General features: G+C 47.4%; 1 protein-coding gene across 1 annotated transcript in view; it reads right to left on the bottom strand.

Moving 5' to 3' along the window:
* Positions 1-137: 137 nt before the first annotated feature.
* The window catches only part of LOC139059903 (endothelin-converting enzyme-like 1), a 40314-nt gene continuing 22111 nt past the window's right edge, over positions 138-18340 (bottom strand). Inside the window, exons 2-5 of the mRNA XM_070538455.1 lie at positions 13450-13739; positions 9558-9714; positions 5374-5656; positions 138-2080 (exon numbers count right to left, since the gene is read on the bottom strand). Of these exons, the coding sequence (XP_070394556.1) occupies positions 355-2080; positions 5374-5656; positions 9558-9714; positions 13450-13641 (2358 nt within the window). The 5' untranslated portion in view covers positions 13642-13739 and the 3' untranslated portion in view covers positions 138-354. The remainder of the gene's footprint in view (positions 2081-5373; positions 5657-9557; positions 9715-13449; positions 13740-18340) is intronic.

The following is an 18340-nucleotide window of genomic DNA, read 5'->3' as shown; positions in this document are numbered from 1 at the left end:
TGCTAAAGACAACTTTGATCACGCCAAAATTACAGCAAGCCTTGAAGTGCTTCCCTGATGCATGCATGACAGAATGGAAAGGGAAAGTATTAGCATGTTTTTCCTATCCGAATTCCACGATTGGATATTTTTTTACTTAACGCGGCTCTCACTAGTGCAGGCAGGTGAATCGACTGTGACGTGGCTGCTCCGTACTTGTTCTATTTATTAGCAACATACTAGCGGTTAAGTACATTTTGTATTTATTAGCATTATAGTAAGGTCCAAAGCCGATCCAGATTGCATTCTTGCCTAGAAAGATCTTGCAAAGCACGCGCAATAAACGAAGCTGGTGCATACATGCCCGCGCCGACATTACTCGGCATTCACCGTTGTTTTGTTGCCCCCAAAAGAATGAAAATTTGGCGAGTTAGTGTGATTCACGTTGCTCTCGACAGAACAGGCGAAAACTCGCGAAAATACTGCGGTCCTCATTACTGAGCGATTGCACATGTCGGTGCCCTGCAAGCTGCCACATCGCATGTAGCACAACTGCACAAAGAGTCGCTCGTAATCTTCCTTTGCAGAGGCGTTCCCACTAAGTGAGCTGTCTAGTGCACTAGTGAGTACACCGATAGTGAATAAATGGGTCGCTGAATTGGTGCGCTGGGTCTTCTCGTTCGAGGTCAGCTTGCTGTCTCCCCGTGGCATCGAGGTGCTCAATTCTCGATCACTGCCATCGAAAGAGACAAGTGCAGAAACAAGCTCACCGCCGAGGCCACCGTAGTGTAAACCAGATGGTGAACCTGGCGTGAACACCGGTGGAAGGATGAACCATGGTCGTAAGGACACTGTCTTGCCGTGAAACCTCGAACTTGCTAGGGCTGGCATGTTGAAGTTGATTTGAACACTCAGAGTAGTGTCTTCTTTAGTATTGCTCTGTCTAGCTCCGTTGGCAAGGATCCAGTTTGAAAGGAAAGTTTCCGACAAATCTTCAGTGTTCTCGAGCGCACCGCCTGAACTATGGAATACGAGAGGCCCCGTAGCATTGTCGCCAAACAGCTCGTCAGTATGGCTCAAAACAACTGCGGCCTCTGCCCCTCGGGACCGCATTGCTCTATTCGTATTTAAGTGCTCGTCTGTTACCAGGGCCAGAATCTGTGCCATCGACGCTATTGTTTGAGCAGCGGCTTTAGGAAGAGACTTTTGTAGGTGAGGCACGGCAAACGGCACCCCGACTAGCGTCTCCGTCAAACGTGCGCAATGAATGGTGTGCCGACGCCTCGCCACTTCTTCGCTACCGTGGTAATTGATTGCTAGTTCCAGGTTTGCGTACTTGGCGATGTCCTGCACAGCGTACCAGCTGACGTAGCGATGCATCACGCGCTCTCCGAAACTGCGCGTCAGGTTCCAGAAGGCGTCGACGAATGATCTTCCGAAAATCATCACCGTGACGCGTTTGCTACTACTTGCGTCGGTTAAGTGTCTCTCGAGTACTACGCGCCAAGGCCGCCCCGTAATGCCTCTAGTCACGGATTCGAGCTCTTCCAGTGGCACGGACACGGTCTCTGCGTCGTCCGAACTCCTGCGCAGCGTCGGCGTAATCGTTTGCTCCCAGTGGGCGACATTTTCGACGCTCGCCAGCGACACGCTCTGACTCGCGAAGTTGCTGCGCAGTGTCGCGAAGTATCTCTGAAACTGACCGAGCTTCACAAGCTGGGCTTGCTTCTCGGCCAGCGCGTCGAAACCGTCGGCCCGCCGCAGGTGAAGTTTCGTTGGACCCGCGCCTTCGCCGACGAGCTCCACGTGCAGGACGGCCGATAGGAACAGCTTGGTGCTCGCGCACAACAGGGCGTCCAGCAGGTCTGGGTCGCTGCCATCCTGGGGCCACGCTATGCCGCATTTGTTCAAGGCCACCCTCGCCTCGCCCAACTGGTCTCGATACAGAACGTCGTCGCACGACTGGAAGAACTGCGCGGCCTTGTGCGCTGGCGTCTGGCCCACGCGAGGAACCATCGTGGCACGCGCGGCTCTAACCACGGCCCGGTAGAAGCGGTCCCGGGCGTAGTCCATAAAGCTTCCCACCCGGTTGGCATCCCATCTGCGAGTCGACAGCAGTGATAAATTTAGCGTGTACGTTGAAAAAAAAAGAATCAAAGAAGCACAATGGCAAAACAGACAAATCAGGTCTTCTTTTTATCAACTTACTGAGATCGCGCTTGTTTTAGCTATGCCTCACACCCATGCTTATGGGAAAACATGGATGGCTGAATATACATGTATACATAAAGCGATTTGTGGGCTCTTCGTTCCTCCTGTATGATTGATGATTGACTTATGTACTGGAATATTTTGCGGGTTTTAATGCCTGCACTATTTGTGTACTTGTGTCTTGTGTATCTGTAGTGCGCGTTTAGTTTTCATTGATTGATTTCTTTATATCCTTATTCTTGCCTTGTTTGGGAATGCGGTATAGATCACCCTAAAGAGGCATACCTTCTTCTTTTTCCACATTAAAAAATAACCCTGCCAATGAAGTCTGTCATCACTGTATGGAGGACAGCCGTTCTGATGCACAAGACCACAGTCCGTACATGTATACTTCAGCGTTCTGACATGGTCATTGACTGGGTAAGCGCTCATGCACATTTCCGTGCACGCTTAGACGTAGTTATAAGTTCTCGGCTCATCGGTAAAGCACGTCTTATACGTACCTATTTGCAAAAAAAAAAAAGGAACTGTTTCTTTTGCAGTCTAGACAGCTGCCTTTAAATTCAGACTTTTCGTCTTTACGTCAATGCACTAATTTACCTGCACCAACTGCTTGGTGACTGTTGTGACGGCAGCTGGTGAATGTGGGAGCGCGCTTACCTGGCCACTTCTGTCGCGCTCACTAAGTGAACAAGCTCGGTTTTCCTCGCTTCCTCTTTAGTACGATTGCAGGTCATCTCCATACTTAATCTCCATACCTAATTAGGGCAACAAACCAGCACATTGCTCACGCGTAACTCACCGAAGCTATAGTTATCGCTCTAACAACACTGAAAACCTTGGCAAACTCATACAACGGAACTAGGAGTGGCCACACATGCCACTTACATATAAAAACTCACTGAGCACGAAGCACTACTTCCAATTATTTTACGGTAGAGAATAGAGTATACTAACTGTGGAAGTAGTTGAAGCATGCGCCCGGAGAACGCCACTTGAGCGAAATTTTGACTTTGCCTAAAAACGTAGTTGGGACCTCGAGTATAGGAACCCAATGCCCAGAACACCAGGCCGCCACTTTGATCCTCTTTGGGAAGCGTGCTCGGTCTTCCTCTGTGGAATGCCGAAGGGCCCTCGATGGTAAAATAAATGAAGCAGATTCGACGTACTTTGTTGGAATCTATATGAAGCGAAGCTTGCGAGGCAGTCTTCCCGTGTACATTCTCATCTGGCTTAGGGATGCCCCAAATTAGGAGCTCTGCATTGCAATGCGCCTTTGAACGCAACCAGCATTACGGAGGTTGGAAGAGGCAAGCTGGCTTTCCGCGCCATTTGTCTGGGGTACCCGAGCTCCCCTTGGGCGGCTGCGATGCGGAGCAACGCATGCGAAACTTCAGGCCATCTACACTAAATTCACTGGAAAAAATTTCGAATTTTTTCCCGGTGACTCTAATCTACACCGGTTCCTTTTCTCTCGTCTCATTGCAGCTCTCCGCGTCGCGGACACCTCCCCCTTTCCACCAGCGGCCAGCGACCCGCATGCGCAGGCCGACTTCCCCTCTCTACGCTCTAGTGAAACGGTGAAAAGCGGCAGGAAAAGATGCACTACCAATCGATTTAATCAAACGTGGAGGAGACATAATGCTTGAGAAACTAGCGGCCCTTTATACGAACTGTCTATCGACCTCAAGAGTCCCAGAGAACTGGAAGGATGCCAACCCTGTACTAATCCACAACAAGTGAGACGTTGAAGAATTGAAAAATTTTAGGCCCATTAGCTTACTGCCAGTGTTATATCAAATATTCACCAAGATAATCTCCAATAGAATAAGGGCAACACTGGACTTTAGTCAGTCAACGGAACAGGCAGGTTTCAGAAAGGGATACTGTACAATGGATCATATCCATCTCACCAATCAGGTAATTGAGAAGACCGCAGAGTACAATCAGCTTCTCTAAATGACTTTCAAAGATTACGGAAAGGCATTTGATTTAGTACAGACACCAGCAGTTATGGAGGCATTGCGTAATCAAGGAGTACAGGACGTGTACGTATCTTGGACAGTATCTACAGAGATTCCACAGCTACATTAATTCTCCACAAGGAAAGTAGGAAGATACAGGAGAATGGGGTCGGACAAGGAGACACAATCTCTCCAATGTTATTGACTGCGTGCTTGGAAGAAGTATTCAAGCTATTAAACTGGGAAGGCTTAGGAGCAAGGATCAACGGCGAATATCTCAGCCACCTTCAATTTGCAGATAACATTGTCCTGTTCAGCAACACTAGGCACGAGTTACAAGAAATTATTGAGGACCTTAACAGAGAAAGTATTAGAGTGGGGTTGAAGATTGATATGCAGAAGATAAAGATAATGCTCACATTCCACCGGGCAAGTGAACAAGAGTTCAGGATGGCCAGTCAGCCTCTGGAGTCTGCGAAGGAGTATGTTTACCTAGGTCAATTACTCACGGGGGACCCTGATCATTTACAGAAGAATAAAAATGGGTTGGAGCGCATTTTACAGACATTATCACATCCTTACTAGAGGCTTACCATTATCATTAAAAGGAAATATGTACAATCAACGCATTCTACTGGTGCTGAAATATGGGGCAGAAACATGGAGACTGACAAAGAAGGTAGAAAACAAGGACCGCGCAAAGTGCGATGGAACGAAGGATGTTAGGCGCAACGTTGAGATACAGGAAGAGAGCGGTGTGGATCAGAGAGCAAACAGGGATAGCCGTTATTAGCCGTTAGAGAAAGAAACGGAGCTGGGCAGGTCACGTAATGCGTAGGTTAGATAACCGTAAGACCATTAGGGTTACAGAACGGGTGCCCAGAGATGGGAAGCGCAGTCGAGGACGGCAGAAAACTAGGTGGGGTGATGACATTAAGACATTCGCAGGCGCTAGCTGGAATCGGTTGGCGCAGTGTAGGGGTAATTGGAGATCGCAGGGAGAGAGGCCTTCGTCCTGCAGTGGACATAAGAGATGATGATGATGATGATGATGATGCGGACGATGTAGTGCGAGCCATGGCTCCTAAATGGCACCGCCGTCCCGTAGCCAAGTGTGGGCTATTCGGTGATAACGCACGAGCAGCATTCGGCCGCCGCCGCAGTAAGGAAAGTCCGAGATGATTGGCAAAGAAGGCGTCGCTCTAAAATGAGCACTCACTTTCCGCAGACATGTTTGTAGAAGTCGTCGCACGGGCGGACGTCGTCGCGGACGCCTTCCAGCAGGAAGCGGCCGTAGGCGAGGCATGAGCCCGACGAGCAGTTGTACGGTTCTGGAGTGTTCGAGCGCGTGGCCGCTCTGAAAAGGTTGGCTAGCCCCACGAGTAGGACGCCGACCACCAAGAGCACCACGATGAGGAGGAAGACCAGGAATGACGTCGGAATGCCCCTGAAGCCCGGGAGTTCGATGTCCTCTTCAACATCCTTTGTCTTGACCTTCCTGCCTGTAGTTGGTCAAAAAATGTTGTATTAGCAAAAGAAGATAAACACATATGCACGGATGACGACCATATTCGAAATTTTTACGCTTCAAACTTAGTGAAAAACTCTGGTTCTAAAACCAAATTACTAAATTACTCTCCCCTTAAAGGTCTGACTCTGCCTGACCAAAAACATTTAAAATACTCACTAATATTTACCGTGCATTTCCGATGAAGCTTTATAAAAGTTGTCAGCAGGATTTCAAAAAAAAAACGAAAACAAAACGCCTGTGGCATGTAGAGCAAACCTACTCATTGATCTGACTTACTCGAGGATGCGGACATTTATTTGCACAAGAACTCGAAACAGATAATTCACAGAAATGAGCAGAATATTACTGATCATCATCTCAACTAACGCCTTTAGGACACACATTAAAATTTACGAAACGAGACCAGTGAGTTCCGAAGGCACATCCACTTAGAGAGAGCGAGAGAGAGAGAAACAGAGGGAAATGTAGCGAAGTTACCCAAGGACGTTCCCAGTTGTCTACTCTACACACGGGGAAGGGAAATGGGAATAATAGATAAGCAGGCAATAGAATAAAATGAATAATGGATCAGTCATCGTGAACACAGTCGCAGAGGACCCACCGCTGTTACAAGAGTTCGCACAGTCCAGTCACCTTCAAGAAGTGCACAACGGCTTTTGTGACCTTATGAATGCAAGAACACATCATACTTCCAGGATCTCTGCCTCCGAGGGCGCTCTATTATCCGATCGGCTGAGTCCAGCGTGCAGGGCACATCGTCGAGCCTCAGAGGCGGGCAGCTAGCGGCACAGAAGGTGCTCTGTTGTCCCGTCGCACGAGCGCAATTTTGACCCTGCACTCTTTGGCCATTCTTATCATGAATGAGCAGGCATTAGTAAATGCAACGCCCAACCACACGCGGCACAATTAAGTTTTTTAGCGACAGGAGAGTTAAGGTGGCAGGCGAAGCGGAAAGTTAACGTCAAGAGAACACAAGCGTGAGTTGGTGAAATGCGGTGAATTCAATCGTAGAAGTGCATCCACTTAGAAAGACCTTCGAAACAAGCACCCGTCTTGAGATCCGTGATCAAACTTGAGTTCAAAACGCAGAAAAAACAACTGAAACGCCAATGTAACACAGACCCTTAAGACTTGCGAATTTCCTTATAAAGCTTCGCTACCCTCGTCGACATTTTGGGAACGTACTATCTCGAAACTGGTGTCCTCCTCGGAACTCGTTCCAAGTGGGCATGCCTTCCGTCCTCGCCGGAGAACATTCATAAATTGCAACATGTGCCGTAAGCAATTAATTGAAATATAATTAGCAAGAGATTGGTAATTATACAATTTTGTTTTTCGATTTCCGGTGCGAGTAACGTTTACTCTTATGACCCAGCTCAAGGAGCGGAATTCTGCTACATGCTCCAAGCGATTAAAAAAAATCTGGCAACCATCCCAGAAAAAGAAAACATCCGACATGTGTTGTTTTCTTAGCAGGATTTTAGTTTCTCACAGCTCAGTTTCTCAACCTTTCCTGAAATATACATATTACCAACATATGCGTTTCCGAGTTTCGCAAGTGTTTTTTTCAAATATGAACATCATATGTAAAGCACATTCAAATGTAAAAATACTAAGCTATTTTACAATTATTAGGCCAAAATTAATATATGTCTGCGTGGTCGAGAACCTTTACATTCCATCCAACATTTATAGCATTGAACAACTTCAAGGAAAAGCTGTCCGCTCTGTCTACAATAGTTTCTGTACATTTGACTTTCTAACCGAACTGATGAACTATAACAACATTTCCCTACTTGAAATGTAAGAATTGCGCCTTGAATTTCTTCGCTAGATATTTAACAGAAAGCTAGCCCTCAGCACCTCATTATAACAAACCTATAACTCCGTTCTAATGCTCTGTTTTTTTTTCACGCATAATTCATGATTTGAATTGTCTGAACTGCGCATGTCCCCTTGGTTGTATTACTAACAGGGCACTAATTACTTTTAGGTACCGTGTTTTCGTATTCTCATGCCGTTCCTGCTTGTGAGTTGAATCTGCAGCATGTTATAAATAAAAGTTTTAAATAAGAGGGATAGCGAATCTGAATTTACAAAATTATGTTAGTAAAGATTACAGCATACTATATGTTTCAGAAGCACCATCTGACTATGAGGGAGTGTATATACAACAGGGGCGAGAGAGCAGGAAGAGATGGGGCTCCGGATTATTCAAATCACCTGACACTCTTGCACGTGCGCGCAAAGCACGGTGCGCGTGAATTTTAGCCTTCTGCCCCCATCAGAATGTGCCTTATTTGTGCACGGGAAACGCAGTTTTTATTGTTGCAGTCGATCATTCTTCTGCACATTTGTGTTAATTTTTTTTGTCATGTTGTTAATTCTGTGCAGCCTGTCATAGAGTGAGGGGAGAGGCCGGGCAATCCTTCGCATTTTTGGGGGAACTAACAACTATCACTTATGCAGCGTATTCAAATATTAGACATAAAATAATAAGTTAAGACCAATTAACAGATGTAGTAGCTACAATGCAGATAGATCTCAGTATGTACATCATCGTAGAAATTTTGATTAAGTTAGGTCCGAATGTTCTTCAGTACTACATCAGGCTACATGAGTCCGGCAGATTTAGAAGGCCGAGCTATAGTAGAAAATTTAGGGAATGCTGCTGTTGGGAGCTCGGTTTGGCGGAGGCTGAATACACGTTTTGACAGCTTGAGAACGGAGAGTCGACTGCCTTTACTTAAAAGTAAAAGCGGATTTGCTGAGCGGTTGTGGTGGGTGCCCCAGTCGGGCAGCAACCTCGGTTCCAAGAGAGAGCAGGGGGCATTGAGCCCCACGGCGAGACACGGCGAAGTGATGGTCGGTGGTGTGAAACTGCTGAAGGCGCATGGACATCTGGAAAGACGGTTTGTTGCAGATGTTGCAAGGGTGTGGTGTGTGCGTGCGTGTGTGTAAGGAGTCTAAGGAATCCTTGGCTAATTGGCTAAGGAGTCCTGCAGATTGTGAGATGGAATATAGAGCTACTTTGAAGTTATTAAAATCACCTAAGCCGACCAGCATGATCAATTAGGAAACATTTGAACTCTTAGTTTTCAGGTGAATTTTGTAATTGGAAACGTTGTAAGTCTATAGCTAGAAACTCCTGAAACAGGTCGCTTTCGCGACGTTAATTATTCATAAAACCGCCCTAACTGTATGAACTTTACTGAGTTATGATACTCGGTTCTTCTTTGCGGATTTATGGAGTTGTAAGACACCTCGATTTTATGAAATATTTCTGAATATGAAATTTTGTGTCAAAGTCACGACTCACTTATTTATTTATTTGTTCGCGATACCATCAGGACTTTTCCATGAAGAATTATGGAGGCGAGGGGCTACAATGTGGTGCTAGAGGTACGAAACAGTAGTAAAGAAGGCATGGACGTAAAGATGACTTAGCAATACTTTTAGAAAAAACACATGCCAGCTACAACAATAACGAGGGTAAATTGAATGACAGTGACACAAAAATGTATAAGAACAGATAGGTCCAGCAAGCATCATGATGTAATAATAAGTAACTCCGCTGAAAACTGCCTCTAGGTTCTAAGTTCTTCTAAGTTCAGAAAATTTCGTACAAATCAGTTCTTTCGTTGAGTAACAAACGCATTTGCGCGTTTCACATGTATTTTGAGATAATGCAATAGCTACATTAGTCACGTCGCACAGAATTTCACTAACGGCCGCTGCGAAAGCCTGTTAAACTCGGGCACGTGGAATGCAGGAGCGCAAAGCCGTTCGCAACGCTACACGAGATGGCGTCACCCGTGGAACGTAACGCGAAATTGTCAAAACACGCCCCGAAATTTCACCGCCGTCCTCACCTCCTATTCCTCCCAGGCCGGCGAATCCCTTTCGTATGAACGCAGTCGCCTTGTTTTTCGCCTTGTGGGGCTTCTCCTCGTTTTTCTTCGCCGGCGATGGCGACAGTGGTGATGGCGCCGCTCTGCTGTCGGACTGACTTCGCAGGTCGTGAGCCAGCTGGAGCAAAAAACAGACAGTCGCACATGTGATACAGAAAACAGCCGGCGTAACTCCATGCAACTTGTACTCGTATCGGTTGCACACTATACTGGTTATTTTATAGCGATAGCAATTATACGGACACCGCAGGCAAATTTTCGCCGTCGCCGTGATGTACCGCATGAAAAGTTCAAGTGCGACAACATCTTATCGCACCCTGCGGGCCTTACGCTGTGAGTGCAACGGAAAGCGCGCGAGCGTGAACTGACAAGGACGCTGTGGCTTGATGCGTGCCGTCTTCTCGCACGCGCAAGGTAGGAGTTGGGGGGGGGTGCTTCAGGTGACGTGTGTCTTCCTGGAGCCCAGCCATGGCCGTGACGGATGTCCGCGCGGCTGAGCGCCTACGCGGCCTGCGCGCCTTGTCTTTATGGTCATCTGTGGCCGGTGCAATGTTCGGGCGATGCCAGATGGCTAGTGGCTTCGTGTGCGATATCTTCCTGCGCACCTAGCGGTGTGGGTCGGGTACTCCCAAATTTCGAGGGCGCGTTGAAGCGAGATGCAGTCCGAAGCGCTGGCTCCCCCTCGTCATCCCTCCAGCGTGGAAAGTGATGGCGTGTTCGCTATCATCGAGTGAGATATTTTCATGTTGGCCTGTGCACGCGTGACACCATGCTTAGTAATAGTAAGCGAATGCTTACAACAGCTTATACGGCTGATAAAACGACGAACGTTGCTTCGTGTAGTTCACGAATGTTTTGCTCTCGCTATCGAGGCTTCGCCTTTCGGGCAGAACCGCAACTTCTACTGCGATAGCAATTATATGGACACACCAGGCGCATTTATGCCGTCGTTAGCGGCGTCGCCGTTGCCGCTCGTCGTATGCTGTACGTGCGAGTACAAATACGCGAGCGAAGCAGGCGATCGCGGCTCAATCTGGCGCTCGTGAAGGAGAAGCGCAATGAAAACTCGTGGCTGAGTGGTAGCGTCTCCGTCTCACACTCCGGAGACCCTGGTTCGATTCCCACCGGGCCAATCTTGGAAGTCGCTTTTTATTTATGAAGCGCCTGCCGTGATTTATCGCTCACGGTCAACGCCGCAAACGCCGACACCGACGCCGACGACACCGGCTTTTCTGCGACACGAGCTCCTTAACGCTATCGCGTTAAAACGCGCCGTCTTCCGTCGCGCGAAAGGCTGTGGGGGGATGGGAGTCGGGAGGGGGCGGCGGCGTTGTGCTTCGGCAGCAACTGCGCGTTTCAGGACTTGGCGCAAGGGGAACTGACGATCGCGGCTCAATCTCACGCGCCACGTATGGAGGAACGGGGGGAAGCAGCGCGGGAGGGAGGGGGGCGTCTTCGACTCCGCGAAGTAGTATGCAAACTTTGCAGGACCGTGAGCGGTCGCGCGCGCCTTATATAGAACGGGATCTGCGGACTGTTCATACCTTTTTGTGCGCTGTGTTCTCGTCGCTCTAGTGTTGAAGCGACAGACAGGACGAATGTCACTTCGCTCGCTGCTGCTGCCGCGCTTGCTCACACCAGCGTCCAGTGTTTTGCAGCGAGTGTCCGTGCTCATCGAGCGTTATGTCGTCATGTTTGCTTGTGCGCGCTGACATCGTGCTTGATAATTCAGAATGCTTCCAAAATTTATACGGCCGATAAAACTACTAATATTACTTTTTATAGCTGTGTACTAATTTGATATCCCAATCGATGCGTCACCTTTCGGGCGAAACTGCGAGTTTTTTTTACGGTTCATAAAATAAAAAAAATATTCACCGACGATTACAATACCCCGTAATGGGAAAATTAAGCGCAGCTGTACGCGTGTTTTCGTTTCGCGATATATTGGCTAGTGCCGACAATCCACCTCGTGCGGCATGTTGCAAATGGAGCGAAGCGTGGCGCGACTGCCTCGCTAAACGTGACGTGTGGGTTCTATTCACAGCAGCCGCCGCAGAGAGACGTCCGCGCATGCAGCGCTTTGTTTCCATATAGACGACGCGCGCTACTCTGGCGCCATCTCGTAGCCATCGTGGCTGCAACGCCCGTCGCGCGCGGCACCACGCGTTCCTTCTCACACTGTCGCCATCCTCCTCCGCATTCGGCCTCGTGGTTCCGCTGCGTAATCTAAAGCCCCTTAAACTGCGTAAAGTACTGCCACGCTTTGAAGAACGCCGCCGCCTCCTCGCGCGCTTTGACCCGAGGCCGACGCCGCGTCGCTATTGGCCTAATAGCATCACGTGGGCCCTCGCGCCGTGCATCAGCGCCATGTTTGCTCGAGAAGCGTCTACGGAGTGGCGAGGAGCGCATGTTGGCTCCGTTGCTATGCTCGAGCAGTGTAGGCGGCGCCACGGTCGAGGAGGGAGCGTGAAAGAGAGGAGAAACGAGGAGTGAAAAGCGGAGGAGGAGAGTGTCGCTACTTTACGAAGTTTTAAGGGGCTTTAGCGTAATCCTCCTGCGCTTTTCCCCCTCGCGCTCACTTCGTTATCGCCGTCTTTCATCCTCCGCTACGCTTTCGCTCTTTCATCTTTCTGCAGTGCTCATTCGCTCGGTTACGAGGACGCCGACGGACGACGCCGACGCTCGCCGCAAGAACGGGTGCCCAAGAACTGCGCTCTAAATGAACATTTCCCGTGGCACGTGATACAGTTCTCCTTCTTCAGCTGGAACACTCAAATGGAACGATATCATTTGCAGGAAAAATCAGAATGCAGAAGTGACTAATCATCCAGATTTCGATAATTACCCTTTAATGTAAGTACATTACGGCACGTATTGCGACTTATGAATCGTAGCCAATGAGTCCGCAAGTCGTATCCACTAGGAAGTTTATTCTGAGGATTTCAAGTTTCAAGCGACCGAAAATTAAAATCTGCCGACTATAGCAAGTGCATTTCCATTTAAGTCATCAAAGTCTTTATTATTGTAAATGAATATCGCTAATGAAACAGGAAACACACGCAAGTATACTAAGCATAGAACTCTAACTCAGCTATAAAAATTGATGATACACCTGTGTAAACTGCGCCTGTAAGATGCGTAAAGTAGACAAAACTGATGAATCCATCACCACTGTGTAATATACTACTGATTTGGGAGTAGGACCATTAGAAAACCCTCGCAAACATTATAACACTTTGACGTGGCAGGTAAACTTATATGTCACATTTGTCAACTTGGGACGATCTAACAGATGGAAGTCACTGAACTACATATGTCTGCTTTTGGTACGCAGTTACGGATTTGTAAACTTGGTGCTAAGTTTATTTTTTTAATTTGCCAATTTTTGACGTTTTTTACAAACCTCGAGGCACTAAATCAAGTTTCTTCTTTCATGGAGTTAGCACTCCTATAATTAAAAAAAAACATAAAATCTTATTCAAATTAGTTGAGCAGCTGTTTAATGAGAGCACTTATGTGGGTCACGTCTATTTGAATAATGAATTCAGAGCTGACTTCGAGATAAAGCATCCTCTAATATCACTATGGCTTGCACTGACATCAATGCTAGGCGCCTTGTTAGTGAACCAGCAAGGTGGGCAGCTGCGCCGTTAGGCGTCTCGCGTGGCTCCAGCGCTCCCCAACGCAGCCGATGAGGCAGAGGCTTCTCCTAAACGTTCGTTCCTCCAATTACGCAGGCCACCCATGGCAGCGAATAAGCTTCACTGACGTCATCCTAGGCGCGATATTGGAGAACCATTGCGGTGAGAAGCTGCGTCCGCGACGTCACGCGCAAGCTAGCTATACGTACTGGTGAAGTTGGAAGCGAAGGCCCTGTCCCGGTGGGTGACTTGGTCAGATGTAGCTTCTTCGCAGCCTGTGGTTCATTCGCGGCCGCTTCCTCGCCGCCATGATCACCGGAGTGATTGCGAGACTCGTGCCTGTGGTGCTTCCTGTGACGCGCCGGTCGGGATGGTGGTCGGGGCGACTTCTGCGGAGGCATTCTCACCTCCCGTTCATTCCAATGACGATGTTGATTCCGATGATCCTCTACAATGGCGCATACCCAACAGCGGTATATTGGTGAAGAAGCGAGATGTGCTACAAAAATTAGGGAAGAGAAGAAAGGAGTAGTAGTAATACCGTCGACGTCTTTCGTGTCGATGTTATGTACAGAAAGTAGACGTGTCTCGCTCTAACACCAGTCACGCACATACAATTGGAGCCGGCAATGAAAAGAAAAAAAATCAGCAGCAAGTTGCATTCCTGCAACACGTGTAGGCGAAATCCTGCTGCACAAGTGGTAATGCATTAAGCTATCTGATCGGAGGGGTCTGACTTCTTGCAAGATATAACAAGCTGCACGGTGAAGTAAACGTTTTGCGCTTCAGGTCTAACTTCTGAATGACACATGCGAGCCCGTTATGCACCATCTAAAGGTTCTTTCGTTCTTTCTCCCTTTCTTTCTTTGTTATTTCGATCGTTCTTTCTTTGTTTCGTTCTTCATTCCGTTCCTTCTTTCGTTCTTTCTTTTCTTTTTCTATTCTTGTTTCATGTTCAGCCATTGCATCTTTGCTTGCTTGCGGTGTATGAGCCCTTACAGATTATGTTATTTCTTTTTGCGGGTGTGAGCCATTGCTGATGATGATCTTTCTTGTACCACTGCACTTGTCAGCATTTTTCTGAACCAGTCGACTTGATATTTTTTTAACCACTGACTAGACTCCGCTTTTTTCGGGTATGGGCCATTGCAACGAGCCACTTATAAGACTTTCGCCTTAAAAGTCGAAGATAAATAGAAACGCAGAAAATGATTAGCCATAATTACAAATACGAATTAAAACAGACAAACAAACAAAGCTTCTAATAATAAATTGAGTATCTATTGTGGCACACCTACAGGACCGCTTGAGACAAAAGCAAAGAAGAACCGAACACGCAGGTATGCTTGTGCTAGTTACTTTACACAGTGTGTGTGTGCGTGCAGTGTATGTGCGGGTAATTCCATGCATCACTATTGCAGTCAGGAGTAGCATGGCTGGCGCATGGGCATGCAAACACCTTCAACAACCAATAATGAATATTTCTCTCTCCCTCTGTCTGTTAAGGAATACTGCTCGCAATAGATCATTACCTACTATCTAAATTTGTCACTCTACTAATACCATCGAAGGAAGAGACACATGTGGTTGTAGGCATACTTTTCAAAGAAATAGAAAATTTCAGACGGTAGGATTGCGGGAAAGAATTAAGCTGAATTAACATGGCAAGCTGGGCGAGTTGGTGATTCAACATGTTCCTAGGGGTTTGAAAAAATAAACCAGTTGTTAGTCTGCGCTCGTATTGTGTACTTCCTCTCGTCTTTCGTCCGAGTTGCGCTGCCCACCCACAGAAAGAATTCAGCACGCACTGTCTGAATTAACAATGTAAAAAAAAAAGCGTGGACAAAATGGACGTTTTGGCGAATTCAACGTGACACTTGTTTTCTGTCTCGGACAAAGTTATCTATAGCAATAATCTGACGCATCCATTGAACGACATAAAAAGACAAGGTAATGCACGTGTGACAATCAAATCATTCCCATGACTAAAGTCCGACGATAAGGTTCAAAAAGGAAAGGCTAACCGGACAACATAGTGCAATGACAATCTGAAGTGGCGAAAGTGGCGAAACTCCCAACTTTCTTTTTCTCCCACTGAGAAGCAAAAAAATTCACCGGCGATTACGGTACTCCTTAATGCGAAATTAGAGCGCAGCTCTACACTCTTAGGCAAAGTTACACCCTTTGGATTGCCCCTTTTGCCACACAACGATAATCGTTACCCGCCGTGGTTGCTCAGTAGCTATGGTGTTGGGCTGCTGAGCACGAGGTCGCGGGATCGAATCCCGGCCACGGCGGCCGCATTTCGATGGGGGCGAAATGCGAAAACACCCGTGTGCTTAGATTTAGGTGCACGTTAAAGAACCCCAAGTGGTCAAAATTTCCGGAGTCCTCCACTACGGCGTGCCTCATAATCAGAAAGTGGTTTTGGCACGTAAAACCCCAAATATTATTATATTATTAGTGCCCCTTCTGATAACGCCATATATATGATAAGACCATATGTCAAGGCCTTTGATATAGTTTAATAATCTTCCTATTGTAATTAATATGTTACAATTAACTAATACGTTGATTATCTTCTACTGTTCTGTGAGGGACGCGCAACTAAAGAGTTCGTTCTTGAACCCACTGGCAGACCACGCCCAGACCTTGATGTCATGCATGACCTTCATAGGAAAAGGAGACCGCAATTCCAGGATATCACAATAATTCACAATTCAAACATGTCCTGGAAATGCAACACCGGAAATTTAAAGGGATTTTAACCCTGTGACTTCAGATTCTGAGCTTCTCAACAGAAAAACCGTGACGGTGTGCTTAACACGGGCTATCAAAAAGTCTTGTCCCCACCACGTTGCAGCCAGTCAACCACTTCTCAGGATGTCCAGGCATCAGTAGCAATTAAAATAAGTATTTATGACAGTCGTAAGGAACAAAACAAACGACCGCTGGACAGAAAGGCAACAAGTCTGCAGGCGTGCTGTGTTTCCGTACATCCACGACTACTTCAACGACTTGAGGTGGCATAAGAGCCCAGGAATTTCGTGTGTTTTGTGCTCCTGATACCCTAAAGTATTAGTAGTGAGAAAAATTTCCATAAGTAGCCTTGCTTTGTTTTTTCTTGTCATCAATATTTCTTGTGCTGCAGAAAACGACCTTGGAAGGACGTCATGTCAGCTTCGTATTCAATATCTCTTTGCTGTTCTCTGCTCTCTCCGTGCCTGGCAAAACTTTTGGGCATATAATAAAATTATATTTGCTCAAGAAGTCAGCATTTTGGTTAACTTTTGATGCAGTTCCTTTGCTCACTTAAGCGTTCTTGCTCTGCAAGTTCAGCTGACGCTGTGGCGATACCAGCAAGATCCATCAAAATACAGCTAAAATTGTCACATGTATTATCAACGACAGCCGCTGAACGGGTAGCCCTGCGTGCGGCTCTTTATTTCATTCATGGGCAACCACCCCATGCATGGTCAATCTTCTGTGATTCAAAGGCAGCCCTAAAGAGTGTACTCTCAGCACTGCGCCATGGATCACATGAGCAGCTCGTCGCAGAGATCAGACAAGTCCACTATCGCACAGTTGACGACGGACACGATATAATATATGAGTGGTTGCCTAGTCACTGTGGCATACATGGCGCACCTTTATGTGAGTGCCCTTGTTTCAAACCGCAAGGAGCAACCCTTTCAGTCACCCTAGACCAACTGGACATGCGTCCAATTGTGGAAAACATACTTGGAAAGTGGCCTACGCGAGCATCGGCGCGAGCCGCTATGAAGGCGCTGCTCCTTTATTTAAAAGACACGGATCTTTGTGACAAATTGTGACTGTACATTGTGCGACGTAGGATGGGACGGTGACACTGTGTAGCACTAGGAACGCCTTCGCCGAATGCGCGACAGTGCTCACAGAAAGGTTCTGCATCGTGTATATGTGTGTGTGGGGTGGTTTTAAACAGCGGATCTGCTTAAGCTTTTAGTTCCGCCGTGCAGCGTTACCAGAAAACTCAGCCCAGCTGTGCGCCGCCTCGCGTTGCCTAGCAACTACCTGCATGTGCACCGAGCCAAGTAATCCCCTCGCACTCCACGGGCGTAGGGCTACGGTTAGTCCGTGATATACTATAAGTAAAAATAATAATAATAATAATAATAATAATAATAATAATAATAATAATAATAATAATAATAATAATAATAATAATAATAATAATAATAATAATAATAATAATAATAATGTTGAAGGCGCTGGAAAAGTGGTGACCTAGGGCTAAAACATGACTGACAACATCAACAATTCTCCGGACTCAAGCGCGTCAGTCTCTCGTCTCCCCGATATCGCTGAGCTACGATTTCAGCGGCACCAAGTATGGTTTCTACAAACCGAAGGCCAATTCCACATGCAGCGGATTACCCCAGAGATGACCCGGTACTGCAAAGTAATCTCGTCATTGTCACCACAGGTGGCCCGCGAGCTCACCGACGTCCTTTTCCAGCCTTTAGCTAAAAACCCCTATAGCACCTCAAGGAAAAGATATTAACGCATACCCTGCCTTCGTAACGCAGCCGCCTACAACAGCTTCTGACCAATGAAGAGTTGAGAGACAGACGCCCTTTCCAGATGCTCCACCGGATGCGGTGGTGTTCCTGGGCGAACACAACGTCTGCACTCACGGTGCTCTGCTCTGGGGACGCTTCCTGCTGCGCCTACCCAACCGGTTTCTCTAGTCCTTGACGTCTCTGACGAAGCGACCTTGGGTGCTTCGTCAGATATTCGTACGAGGCTAACTGGAATGAGGGAAGCAAAGTGCGACAGAACAACGCCACTGTTCACCAGGTTGTGCCCCTCCACGTGCGACAGGTAGCTTCGTAAAGCCTTAGGCCTAATAAGTCGCTACCCTGACAACAACCGGCATCTAAAAAACAACAAAGAGGATAGGCACAAAACAGGCAGCTACAAGAAGACGCGAGATCGATGAGGTGGTCCTAGCCCGCTCGACGGCACTCACCGTCCCAGACGGTGTCGGAGCCCCCGGTGCCAGACCGTAATACCAAACAGCCCGTAGTAGCACCCGTGGTAGACGGCCACCCGGCTCCC

Source organism: Dermacentor albipictus, chromosome 5, assembly GCF_038994185.2.
Source record: "Dermacentor albipictus isolate Rhodes 1998 colony chromosome 5, USDA_Dalb.pri_finalv2, whole genome shotgun sequence".
NCBI classification, from domain to species: domain Eukaryota; kingdom Metazoa; phylum Arthropoda; class Arachnida; order Ixodida; family Ixodidae; genus Dermacentor; species Dermacentor albipictus.
This window is presented reverse-complemented; position numbering and strand designations above follow the sequence as displayed.